A 13,521-nucleotide genomic window follows, 5' to 3' on the forward strand; every position below is an offset into this window, starting at 1 on the left:
TGTTTAATGTTGGCTTCCTTCAGTGTTGCTTGGAGGCTGGATGTCTATCAGGGTCCGCCTCCATATTGTGTTCTCAGCATGAGCAGACACTGTCGCCTCTGCACTGTGAATTTGCATGAAATCACATGACCAAAACAGACTCACCTGCAGTGGGTGAGCATGCAAACACGCATTAGATATTCATTGTTTCATTTATTTAATTGATTGTTTGTGTCTGGCCCAGAGTTTTTCCTATTGGTATGGCGTAATATGTAGAAAATGTACTAATAATAAACAATAGCATATAATAGTAGATTTAGTAGGGGTTAACTAGTTTCATAACTGACTCATAAATCACTTACAAATTGATCACAAGCCAGAATAACTTTATGTTACTGTTACATGCTGAAGGAAGACAAGGTTCATCCAGGTGCAAATTGAGGTTTATTGCTCTGAAACACAGCAAAACAGCAGTTAGGTGTTACTGAAGGCTTCCATTACCAAAACTGGCCTGCGTTACTTTTGTAAGGGATTTGCCAGTCACTCATTTGTTTGAGTCGCTACTGCCACCTACTGGCGAAACTCAGTATCGCCTTAGAGGCACCGGCACAAGAACAAAAAATTGAGGCGGGCCGGGGGCAAGATCAGTATTACAGTATTACACTTTGAACACTGACTTCATTGTAATACGTTTATAAAAAGATATCTATTTTTTTTACATCATAGTGTTGAGTATATGCAGAGTTTGATGGCTGTAGAAGGCTCTTAATAAAGAATAAACAGGAGTCAATGACTTAGTGTGATGAGAAATTCAAATCAAGAGCACATAAGGACTTTGAACTAGAGTCAATTTTGATTTCATAATTAACTTTTTACAATGAAAAATATTTATATTATTCTAGATTGCCAAGTGAAATTTTGAGCATTGATGTCATAGAAAATCCAGATTACACTTTTTAGGATTTTTCAAACTTTAGGAGGGATGTTAGATATTTACAATGGAATAACTATCATTCTAAATACATTATTTATTCCATTGTCTTTTTAAATTAATCATTGTATATTTGCTGATGAGCTGATTGCCAATAGTTGTTCAGAACAGGTCAACCTCCAGCCTCACACAGCACAGAGGAAAATGCACTCACCTGCATGCTTCACAGTGGAAACCATGCATGTAGAGACCTGGCTTCACCTTTTCTGTGTCATGCGAAGGCAAGGCGGGTGGATTCATCAGACCAAAGCACAGATTTCCATTAGTCTAATATCCATTCCTTGGTTTCTTGGCTCAAACCAATCTCTTCTGCTTGTTGTTTTTCTTAGTAGTCGCTAGTAATCTTTAGTAGTCCCTAGTAATCTGTTAATGTTGGGAATGATTTCTGAGGCTGGTGACTCTTCCTTTCCTGGGGCGGTCCTCATGTGAGCCAATATTGCCATTTGTTGGTTTTGCAACTGCACTTGGGGACACATTCAAAGTGTTAGCAGTTTTCTGGACTGACTGACCTCCAGTTCTTCAAATAATGATGAACTGTCATTTGTCTTACTTAGCTGGTTGGTTCTTGTCATAATATGAATCCTAACAGTTGTCAAATAGGGCTGTCAGCTGTGTTACCAACCTGACTTCTGCATAGCACAACTGATGGCCTCAACCCCATTAAAAGGCAAGAAATTCAACCAATGACAAGCCACACCTGTAGAGCGAAAATCATTTCAGGTGACTACATCATGAATCTCACTGAGAGAAGGCCAAGGGTTTGCAGCACTGCCAACAAAGTAAAAGGTTTTATGTATGTATGTATCTACAATGTAGAAAGTAAAAAAAAAAAAAAACCATCAAATGAGAACGTGTGTCCAAACTTCTGACTGGTAGTGTATATTCTTTATATATATTACAGCACCGGATCCCCGCAAGGCTGCGTTCCCAGCCCCCTACTGTACAACCCTGTACATATATGACTGTACATCAACCCACCCAACCAACGTCATCGTCAAGTATGTAAGTAAGTATTTAACCAATGTTGGTTTTTCTTTCTGGCCGTTGGGCATAGCAGGAAAATAACATCAACCTTAATGCAGTTGAGTTACATGTCAGCCGTTTTGTGCTGCAATACAGTAACAGTTATATCAGTAAAGTTTTACTGATTGTATGTGTGTGAAAGAAAACCAACAGAACAAATCACAAACCAAAACTGAGCTCCTTTAAATTCCCCTCCTGACTTTGTGGGACCTTTTTTTTTAATATATTTTTCAGACTACACTTCAAAAACAGTAACACATTCACAGTGTAACAACAGATAATATAATATATGAAAAGGGGAGAAAATAACTGAATCTTTTTTTCATTTTTTTGTACAGCAGCAACCACAGCCTAGCATGATTATGCCACATGAACAAGATCTACAACTCTTGCAACACTTCCTTTCTCAACATTTACCAACTATCTAAATTGTGAGTGGAAGTTTACAACACGTCTTCTCGTCACTTTTTATGCTGTGTATGCTGTATATCTCTGCTGCAAGATACAACAAGATATCACGGCCTTATTATTTTATGCATAAAGTATGCCAATAAAAAAACTACTCACTGGATATAAGTGTTTTGGGGACAAAATTTGAGCAGCAAGGCTGAGATGGTTTAGGCATGTGTAGGGGAGCGATAGTGAGAGGAGGGATATATTGGACAAAGAATGTGTAATATGGAGACGAAAAGTGAGAGACAACAAAGAAAATCACAAGATGCAGTAAATAAGGACATGCAGAAGGCCAGTGTAAGCAAAGAGTATTCAAGTGACAGCAGGAGAGCCATTGTGCCCCCTTCAGGAGGCACCCAAGAGAAGAATATTAAATGTCAATGATGGGTTTCTTTCTAAACATTTACATGTCAATGTAAATGTCAATGTTGGTAATACGTTACCAACAAAGGTGATAATACCTTTGTTGAAGTATAAAATAGATTTTATTAAGAGTATTTAATACGGCTGTGTCAGATAATGCATACCCAATTTCTCACTCTACACAAACACTGGGATTTCAGTAGCTTTTTTGAGTCAACTCCCCCTCGACTACTGTTGTGGGCTTTATGCGCACGGTTCTGTCTTCCTTAAGAAATGTGAGTAGGACTGACTTCCCCTAATGTGGCGCAATATATCCTTCTATTGCTCCCATAACAGGAAGACTGTGAGACTTGGGCGTAATAGTGATGGGATTTCCGGCTCTTTTTAGAGATCCGGCTCTTTCGGTTCGGCTCACTAAAAAGAGCCGGCTCTTTCGGCTCCGAACCGGCTCTTCAGGTTGTTTTGTTGCTTTAATTAATTTATTATTAACAATAATATAAAATTATGCACAAAAGGAATTACTAACGTAAAAACAAGTGGTTTTATTTATATATGTTTATATATAAATATATGCGGTGGCCCCTAGAGACAAAACACGTACAAACTCCAAAACACATTTCTAGCATGAACTGAACTTCCAAAGCAGAGCTACTAGATCACTTAAATTACACAATTGAAAGCATGTGTGTATTGTTTGTGTATTTATACACAGGCACTCATATATATATTCAAATAATTTTTAAAAAAGTTCATTTACCTGTTATTACCACACACCAAATCCGGTCATTGGTACTTGCTGGCTTGTGTAGCCACAAGATAACAAAGGCTCAACACTGCGCCCAGCATCCTGGAGCACTTCTGTTGTTCTTTTGTACGTGTTTTGAGTTTTTATGTGCTTCTGAGTTTTTATATGCTTCTGAGTTTTTACGTGCTTCGGAGTTTGTACGTGTTTTTACATGTTTTGGAGTTTTTACGTGTTTTGGAGTTTGTACGTGTTTTTACGTGTTTTGGAGTTTGTACATGCTTCAGAGTTCGTACGTGATTTGAAGTTTGTATGTGCTTTGTCTCTAGGGGCCACCGTAAATATACTTTTGAGTGAGTCCCCTTGTCCTCAAGGCCTGTGCCCCCCAGCTGTGTGGAGTCTTTCATAAACTGTTTATGCTGAGTCTGCAGAGGGTCCCGGTGATGTGGAAGACATCATGCCTCGTCCCTGTACCAAAGACGCCTCGTCCCAGTGGCCCCCAGGATTACAGGCCCGTGGCACTGACCTCCCACATCATGAAGACCCTGGAAAGGCTCATCCTGGACCAGCTGCGACCCATAGTAAGACCACATCTGGATCCCCTTCAGTTCGCTTATCAGCCTCGTCTCGGAACAGAGGACGCCATCATCTACCTGCTCAATCGTGTCTACACCCATCTGGACCAGCCGGCGAGCACTGTGAGGGTCATGTTTTTTGACTTTTCCAGTGCTTTCAACACCATCAGGCCGACCCTCCTGGGTGATAAGTTAGCAGCGATGCAGGTGGATGCTTCTCTGGTGTCCTGGATTGTTGATTACCTGACAGGAAGACCACAATATGTACGTCTCCCACAGTGTGTGTCTGACAAGGTGATCAGCAACACAGGGGCACCACAGGGGACTGTCCTCTCCCCCTTCCTCTTCACCCTCTACACCACAGACTTCAGCCACTGCACAGAGACCTGCCATCTTCAGAAGTTTTCTGATGACTCTGCGGTGGTTGGATGCATCAGCAGGGATGATGAGACAGAGTACCGGGCTGTGGTCGACTCCTTTGTCACGTGGTGTGAGCAGAATCATCTGCAGCTCAACGTGGCAAAGACCAAGGAACTGATCGTGGACTTCAGGAAGACCAGGAAACACTTGACCCCTGTTTCAATTCAGGGGGTCAGTGTTGACATTGTGGAGGACTATAAATACCTTGGAGTACACATTGACAATAAACTGGACTGGGCTAAAAACACCACAGCACTTTACAGGAAGGGCCAGAGTCGTCTCTATTTTTTGAGGCGACTGAGGTCCTTCAACATCTGCCAGAAAATGCTGAGGATTTTCTATGAGTCTGTGGTGGCCAGTGCGATCCTCTATGCTGTTGCATGCTGGGGGAGCAGGCTGAGGGTCGCAGATGCCAACAGACTTAATAAACTGATCCGTAAGGCCAGCAATGTTGTGGGGATGGAGCTGGACTCCCTCAAGGTGGTGTCGGAGAGGCGGATGCTGTCCAAGATAAAGACAATGTTGGATAACACCTCCCACCCACTCCATGACATGTTGGTCAGTCACAGGAGCTCGTTCAGTGAGAGACTGAGATTACCGAAAAGCACCACTGAACGACACAGGAAATCTTTCCTGCCTGTGGCCATCTCCCTGTACAACGCATCCACTTAACACACTGTTTGCTGCTACAACTACACATGTTTCTTTCCAAATATTTATTTATAAGTGATGTATGTATGTATGTATGTATGTATGTATATATATGTATATATTGTACTATTCTTAGTTAGCGTATTGTCTGTCTTGTCTTAATGTTGGTTTAAAATGGAGCACTGTAACAAAAAATAATTTCCCCCAGGGATCAATAAAGTATTCTGATTCTGATTCTGATTCTGATTCTGATTTATTCACTCCACATAAAATGTAATAAATAAATCATCTAATACAAAAATCAACTATTCACATTTCAAGTTTTAACTATTTACATTTTCAGCTTTTTCCTTTCACAAATTTAAAGTGAAAAGAACACAAAACACTGCAAACCACAACACAATTAAATATAAATTATAATATGAAAACTAAAAGAACATGCATATTCTCTGTCATATGGACCTGCATGAATAAACTTTCTCAATCCTTTATCATCTGCAACCGAAAATAGTTGTGGATGATTACTATACCTTTCTAATGTTGTTGTCCCTGCCTCTCTTTCTCTCTCTCTGGCTCTGTTCCTGTGCTACTGAGTGTAACTACCGCCCCTCCCCCCTCTGCCCAGTGTAAAGCACAAGGCTCGCGTGCAGAGTGAAGCGGAAAAAAAGTGCGAGAGAGAGGCTGAGAGAAAGAAAAAAAAAAAACACGTGACGGCTCGCGATAAGGAGCCGGCTCGCGTCGTTCACGTCAAAGAGTCGGCTCTAAGAGCCATTTCGTTCGCGAACGACCCATCACTAGGGCGTAAGCAGCGTTCGCATTCCCAGGATATAGACCGTAGCTGAGTGTTTTCCATAGCAGAAAAAAATGCACTCAGTTGTTTCATAATGGATTCAAATAGGTAAACTGATTAACTTGGAGTTGTCTTTCTTACTGAATCCGCCATGTTTGTTGAAAGAAAAGATCTCCTTTTGCGTTTCCCCTTTTCTTTTCCAGACGAGTCTGCACCAGGATCTCTGTTATCTTGCTTCTTTTAGCACACATCGCGACTGCAGCAGTTCTCTCTAGTATGTACATTACAGTGAACAAATGCTGTAATGGATTATTCTATGTGTGAATTCTTAATGAGCCACAATTTATAATTTATGTTTCGTGCAGGAAATATTCAGACAACTAACTCCAGTCTTGACTGTACCAACGACTTTGACGAGCTGATGTTGTGTCAGCTGGAGCTACAAAACTGCACTGAGTACAGTTTGACTCTCCAGAGTGTAGACGGGTATGACTGAGATGGTTTTTTTGGGGTTTTTTTTAGTCTTATTATAACACTGGCTTTTGTAAGCTAGAGGAAATAAAAATGTGGGATGGAGGCATTGGGTGAAAATGCTGTACATAAAAATGTAAGATTAGCTTAATCAGCATAAGATGTCATAAATATCATTTGTTTTAAACATTTTGTATTATTATTTCCCACAGTAAGAAGAATTGCTTTTTACAACAGTGTGGCACTGGACAATGTTGTTGCTCCTTTCGACTGATACTCGTGCTTGGAGAAACTCACACAGCAACTATCTGGAAAGATGGCAACGTCATGGAGTCAAAAGTTTTCAGTGTCACAGAGAGCAGTATGTTGACTTCTTTTAATTCAATTCAATTCAATTTTATTTATATAGCGCCAAATCACAACAAAAGTCGCCTCAAGGCGCTTCATAGATACAGAGAAAAACCCAACAATCATATGACCCCCTATGAGCAAGTACTTTGGCGACAGTGGGAAGGAAAAACTCCCTTTTAACAGGAAGAAACCTCCGGCAGAACCAGGCTCAGGGAGGGGCGGCCATCTGCTGCGACCGGTTGGGGTGAGAGAAGGAAGACAGGATAAAAGACATGCTGTGGAAGAGAAACGGAGGTTAATAACGGATATGATTCAATGCAGAGAGGTCTATTAACACATAGTGAGTGAGAAAGGTGACTGGAAAGGAAAAACTCAATGCATCATGGGAATCCCCCGGCAGCCTACGTCTATTGCAGCATAACTAAGGGAGGATTCAGGGTCACCTGGTCCAGCCCTAACTATATGCTTTAGCAAAAAGGAACGTTTTAAGCCTAATCTTAAAAGTAGAGATAGTGTCTGTCTCCCGAATCCAAACTGGAAGCTGGTTCCACAGAAGAGGGGCCTGAAAACTGAAGGCTCTCCCTCCCATTCTACTTTTAAATACTCTAGGAACAACAAGTAGGCCTGCAGAGCGAGAGCGAAGTGCTCTAATAGGGTGATATGGTGCTACAAGGTCATTAAGATAAGATCAGGCCTGATTATTTAAGACCTTGTATGTGAGGACCTTTTAAATTACAGCCCATAACTCTGCATCTGCCAGAAAGACCGGGCGAACAAACATTCACTTTAATGCTCTTGTTTCTGTTTCTGTACAGTAAAACCAAAAACTCCAACAATCAAATCAGTCAATAAATCTGAAGGGAATTCTGAAGTCATGTGGACGTCAAACATGGAGGGATTTATAAACAATGAAATGACTGCTGTGGTGACTGTAAATAGTCACTGTACTTGTTCTCCAATCTATTATAAAATTCTTGACAAATATCTGTTGTAAATTTCCTCTTCTTAATATTCTTAATATATAATGATCTATTTACCTTAATGTATTTCCATGTCCATGTAGGCCTTAAAGGCAACAATAATGTCTGACTAAATTCTTTGTCATATACTTTAAATGCTCCAGCTCTATCATCCCCAACCCACCCAAAACTATTTTTAAAATCCTTTCCCCTCTCCCAACAATTTCCTAACACTTTCTTAACAGATTGATTTTTTTATGACCTTTCAAATGTATCCAATAGTTAACCATTAACTGTTGCACAACACAACTGATGTTCCCAACCCTATTAAGAAGGCAAGAAATTCCACAAATGAACCCTAAAGCCACACCTGTAGAGTGAAAACCATTTCAGGTGACTACATCATGAAGCTCGTTGAGAGAAGGCCAAGGGTTTGCAGCACTGCCAACAGAGTAAAAGGTGGCTACATTGAGGAATCTAAAATATAAAACATATTTAAAGTTTTTTTTTCTTTGCTGCATAATTCCATATATCTTTTTTCATATCTCTGATGTCTTCAGTATGTATCTACAATGTAGAAAAAAAAATAAAAATAAATACATGAAAAGGTATGTCCCAACTTCTGACTGGTAGTGTGTATTCTTTATATATATTTCAGCACCGGACAAATCACAAACCAAAACTGAACTTCTTTCAATTCCCCTCCTAAATTTGTGGGACCTTTTTTCATATTTTTCAGTCTACACTTTAAAAACATTAATGGAACACATTCACAGTGTAACAACAGATAATATAATATATGAAAAAAGGAGAAAATAACTAAAACTTTTTTTCATTTTTTTACAGGCGCAACCACAGCCTAGCATGATTATGCCACATTGCAACACTTTCTTTCTCAACATTTTCCACCTATTTAAATTTTGAGTGGAAGCTTACAACACATCTTCTGGTCACTTTTTATGCTGTATATGTTACAAGATACAGCAAGATATCACACCCTTATTATTTTATACATAAAGTATGCCAATAAAAAATACTTATTTGATATAAGGGTTTTGGAGACAACAAAATTTTAGCAGCAAGGCTGAGATGGTTTATGCATGTGTAGGGGAGCGATAGTGAAAGGAGGGATATATTGGACAAAGAATGTAATATGGAGACGAAAAGTGTGGATGATGTGAAGAAGACTCACTAGTATGAGAGGAGTATTCATGCAACAGCAGGAGATGGAGGCAGATGAGCCATTCAGGAGGCAGCCAAAAGAAGAATATTAAATGTCAACGATGGGTTTCTTGTTGATGTGAAAAATTTACATCATAGTTCACCATTATCGCTCAAAGCCTCTTAAGCCCAGTCTAGTTCTCCAGGTTGAGTTATCCACACCCATAATACAATCCAACCATCCTTTTCTCTGCAATGTCTACTGACAGGTTTGATGACCCCTGCGGGGAAAGGCTCATCAGTGCCATCTGAGAACTCCTGGGCTCTCTGTTCCCCGATTATATAGCTGTGGTTGGCACATCATTCTGCCTCTCATGCACCTGCCTGCCTGCCACCTCGCCATGCTTCAACGTACTTTCTTTATGTTGTTTAAGCACTTGTGATATCCATACTCACCTAATACTAAAGGAATATCAACGTGTGTCACACTCACTCATTCGATGAATCACTGCTTCATGTTTAATGTGAAAGAATCACCTTAAAAAATTTTGCACAGAGGAGCAAAGCAAACACAGACTTGTAGCTTATGATTACTAAATTTCATCTTTCATCAACTGTCAAATTTACAGAATAACTGTTGTTGTTTCTTGTCTTGTCATGTTTCATGCAGAGCTGTTATGACAGAGGCATCTTTGAAAATTAAGCTGTTTGTGTAGTGTAAAATTACACAAGCTAAGCTAAAATCATAGAAAAAGCATCTGATTTTATTTGAAATAAACAAACCACTTCCTAAAATGTAAATGTTTAGGACAAATACAGTAAGATTGTGCTAATACTTTTTCATAAACATATTGCTTAATCCAGTGTACCGTGAATCATTACAGAAAATGGAAGATGCTCCTCTGTCAAAGTGGTGCCTGCTAACACTTTGTAATCTAAGATAAATGCAAAATCACAGTTTGCAGGGTTGCTGTCAGGGTCCTACCCGGTGTTTTGATTTTGTATTATTATCTTTTATTAGTCTGTGGTTTCTTCTTGATTCGTGTTTACTAGTGTTTTGGTTTCTGTTTTGTATTTCTAGTTCGTAGGTTTTGGATTCCTTTGCTCCTCATGCCACTCTGGTCCCTGTACTCTGGCTCTCTCTGTTTCGTGTCTCTGAGTCTGTCTGTAAGTTCAGTCTGTCTATTTCCTGTTTTATTTTGAAGGTCCATGTCTGGTGTCACTGTATTCAGTTTTCCGCCATCCCTGTTTCGTCATGTTAATTAGGTTCAGCCGTGTCTCCCTCCTGTTTGCTATTCCTTGTTTCCCTCCGTGTATTTAAAAGTGTGTGTTTGCCTTTGCTCGTTGTCGGTCCGTCTGCGTTTCTCTGCTCATCATCCCGTGTTCCTCCCTGCATGTTATGATTTCAGGTTTGTTCACTAGTTTTCCCAGTTCAGCTTAGTTCTGTCCTCGCCATCCTAGCTTTTGCTTGTTTTCACCTCCTGATAATAAAGCTCACTCGCATCAAAGACAGTGCCTGCATCTTGGATCCTTCTCTTAACCCCATAGCTGCTTAATGAACAGTTCAAAGACATACAGTTTTAAATTTAAAATAATTGATTGTTTTATATATATATATATATATATATATATATATATATATATATAGCAGTGATCAGTGAGATGCTTGGCTACAAGTTGAACAGCGACAAGGGGCAGTACCCTCCATGGAGAAGGAGGCTAGAGGGCAAGATCAAAGTAGCACGGAGGGAGGTTAGCCAACTAACGGAGTTGCAGCAAGGTGCGACAAATAAGGTGCCTAAGAAATACAGCAAGCTGTCCATACCTGAGGCCTTGGAAACTGCCAAGCAAAGACTCACAGCCTTGGCCAGCCGCTTGAGGAGGTACACCAGAGAGATAGAAGGCAGGAGAATAAACCAGCTGTCCTCCACAGAACCAGCAAAGGTGTACTCTCAGTGGCAAGGGAACAATAAGAGAACAGCACCACCAAGGCTGGAGACGGAGCAATACTGGAAGAGCATATGGGAGACGGACACAACCCATAACGGCAATGCTCAGTGGCTAGAGGATCTGAGGGCAGACCACAGCGATCTCCCTGAACAGGGTCCAGTAACCATCACAGTGGCAGATATCCAAGAAAGGGTCTCCAGTATGAAGAGTTGGACAGCACCAGGGCCCGACATGGTTCACGCCTACTGGCTGAAGAAGCTGACTGCACTCCACGAGCGTCTGGCAGCACAAATGAACCAGCTGCTAGTTAACGAGAGACACCCGGAATGGCTAACTGAAGGCCGGACGGTCCTGATCCCCAAGGACCCCAAGAAGGGACCGGTCCCCTCCAACTACCGTCCAATAACCTGCCTCAGTACTACATGGAAGCTCCTGTCAGGCATCATATCGGCTAAGATGAACAGGCACATGGGTCAATACATGAGCGGGACACAGAAAGGAATTGGCAAGAATACCAGAGGCGCAAAACACCAGCTACTGGTAGACAGAACAATCAGCCGAGACTGCAAGACCAGACTGACCAACCTGTGCACTGCCTGGATTGATTACAAGAAGGCCTATGACTCAATGCCCCACAGCTGGATACTGGAATGCCTAGAATTGTACAAGATCAATGGGACCCTAAGAGCCTTCATCAGGAACTCAATGGGGATGTGGCGTACAACACTAGAGGCCAACTCCAAGCCCATAGCACAAGTCACCATCAAGTGCGGGATCTACCAAGGAGATGCTCTGTCCCCACTGCTGTTCTGCATAGGCCTGAACCCCCTCAGTGAGATCATTAACAAGACTGGCTATGGATACCGACTACGGAACGGAGCAGTTGTCAGCCACCTCCTGTACATGGATGACATCAAGCTGTATGCCAAGAGTGAACGAGACATCGATTCACTGATCCACACTACCAGGCTATACAGCAATGACATTGGAATGTCGTTCGGACTGGAGAAGTGTAGTCGGATGGTAACAAAGAGAGGGAAGGTAGTCAGAACTGAGGGGATTGAACTACCAGAAGGCAACATTGCAGACATAGAGGACAGTTACAAGTACTTGGGGATCCCACAGGCGAATGGGAACCATGAAGAGGCCGCTAGAAAAGCTGCAACCACCAAGTACCTGCAGAGGGTCAGGCAAGTCCAGAGGAGTCAGCTGAATGGTAAGAACAAGATCCGGGCCATCAACACTTACGCCCTGCCCGTGATCAGGTACCCTGCTGGGGTAATAGGCTGGCCAAAGGAGGAGATAGAAGCCACTGACATAAAGACAAGAAAGCTCCTTACCATGCATGGAGGGTTTCACCCCAAATCCAGCACCCTGAGGCTGTACGCTAAGCGGAAGGAAGGGGGCCGGGGACTGGTGAGTGTCAGCACCACAGTCCAGGATGAGACAACGAACATCCAAGAATACATTGGGAAGATGGCCCCAACTGACCGAGTGCTCAGTGAATACCTCAGGCAGCAGAAACCCAAGAAAGAGGAGGGAGACGAGGAACCATCATGGAAGGACAGGCCCCTGCACGGTATGTACCACCGGCAGATAGAGGAGGTGGCTGATATCCAGAAATCCTACCAGTGGCTGGACAAAGCTGGACTGAAAGACAGCACAGAGGCACTAATCATGGCAGCACAAGAACAAGCTCTGAGCACAAGATCCATAGAGGCTGGGGTCTATCACACCAGGCAAGACCCCAGGTGCAGGCTGTGTAAAGATGCCCCTGAGACAATCCAGCACATAACAGCAGGGTGCAAGATGCTAGCAGGCAAGGCATACATGGAACGCCATAACCAAGTGGCCGGCATAGTGTACAGGAACATCTGTGCCGAGTATAACCTGGAAGTCCCGAGGTCAAAATGGGAGATGCCCCCAAGGGTGGTGGAGAATGACCGAGCTAAGATCCTGTGGGACTTCCAGATACAGACGGACAAAATGGTGGTGGCTAACCAACCGGACATAGTGGTGGTAGACAAACAGAAGAAGACGGCCGTAGTGATCGATGTAGCGGTTCCGAATGACAGCAATATCAGGAAGAAGGAACACGAGAAGCTGGAGAAATACCAAGGGCTCAGAGAAGAGCTCGAGAGGATGTGGAGGGTGAAGGTAACGGTGGTCCCCGTGGTAATCGGAGCACTAGGTGCGGTGACTCCCAAGCTAGGCGAGTGGCTCCAGCAGATCCCGGGAACAACATCGGAGATCTCTGTCTAGAAGAGCGCAGTCCTGGGAACAGCTAAGATACTGCGCAGGGCCCTCAAGCTCCCAGGCCTCTGGTAGAGGACCCGAGCTTGAAGGATAAACCGCCCGCAGGGGCGTGCTGGGTGTTTTTTTATATATATATATTTGCAATCACGCACAGTATACTTTTAGACTAGATCTTTACGGTCCTTTTTACTGACAGTTCAACACAACAGTTAATGTGTTATCCAAATTGCACCACACTACCAAAACACTTCTAGTTTAACTCAGGATCAACTCTTGGACAAGAACAGTACAAGACATATTTTTGGTCTTCAAACAAGGAAACGTCACTGAGAATACATTTAGTTAAAAAAAAGAAAGAAAGAAAGGTAGCACAGGTAGCATCATAA

The 13,521-nt window shown here is 42.3% G+C and overlaps 1 protein-coding gene across 2 annotated transcripts; it reads left to right on the forward strand.

The window, feature by feature from the left end:
* The first annotated feature begins 5,956 nt into the window (after positions 1 to 5,956).
* LOC145426195 (uncharacterized) lies at positions 5,957 to 9,421 on the forward strand. 2 transcript variants are annotated; one of them, XM_080299753.1, is made up of 5 exons: positions 5,957 to 6,095; positions 6,191 to 6,261; positions 6,353 to 6,473; positions 6,671 to 6,819; positions 9,199 to 9,421. In XM_080299753.1, the coding sequence occupies exons 1-5, from the start codon at positions 6,082 to 6,084 to the stop codon at positions 9,273 to 9,275; spliced, it is 432 nt and encodes a 143-aa protein (XP_080155879.1). In that variant the 5' UTR covers positions 5,957 to 6,081; the 3' UTR covers positions 9,276 to 9,421. The 2 variants fall into 2 exon arrangements, with proteins under 2 accessions (XP_080155879.1, XP_080155874.1); XM_080299748.1 differs by lacking the exon at positions 9,199 to 9,421 and adding an exon at positions 7,625 to 8,387.
* Positions 9,422 to 13,521: the final 4,100 nt, after the last annotated feature.

The sequence above is a fragment of the Astatotilapia calliptera genome, chromosome 1 (genome assembly GCF_964374335.1).
Source record: "Astatotilapia calliptera chromosome 1, fAstCal68.1, whole genome shotgun sequence".
NCBI lineage: Eukaryota > Metazoa > Chordata > Actinopteri > Cichliformes > Cichlidae > Astatotilapia > Astatotilapia calliptera.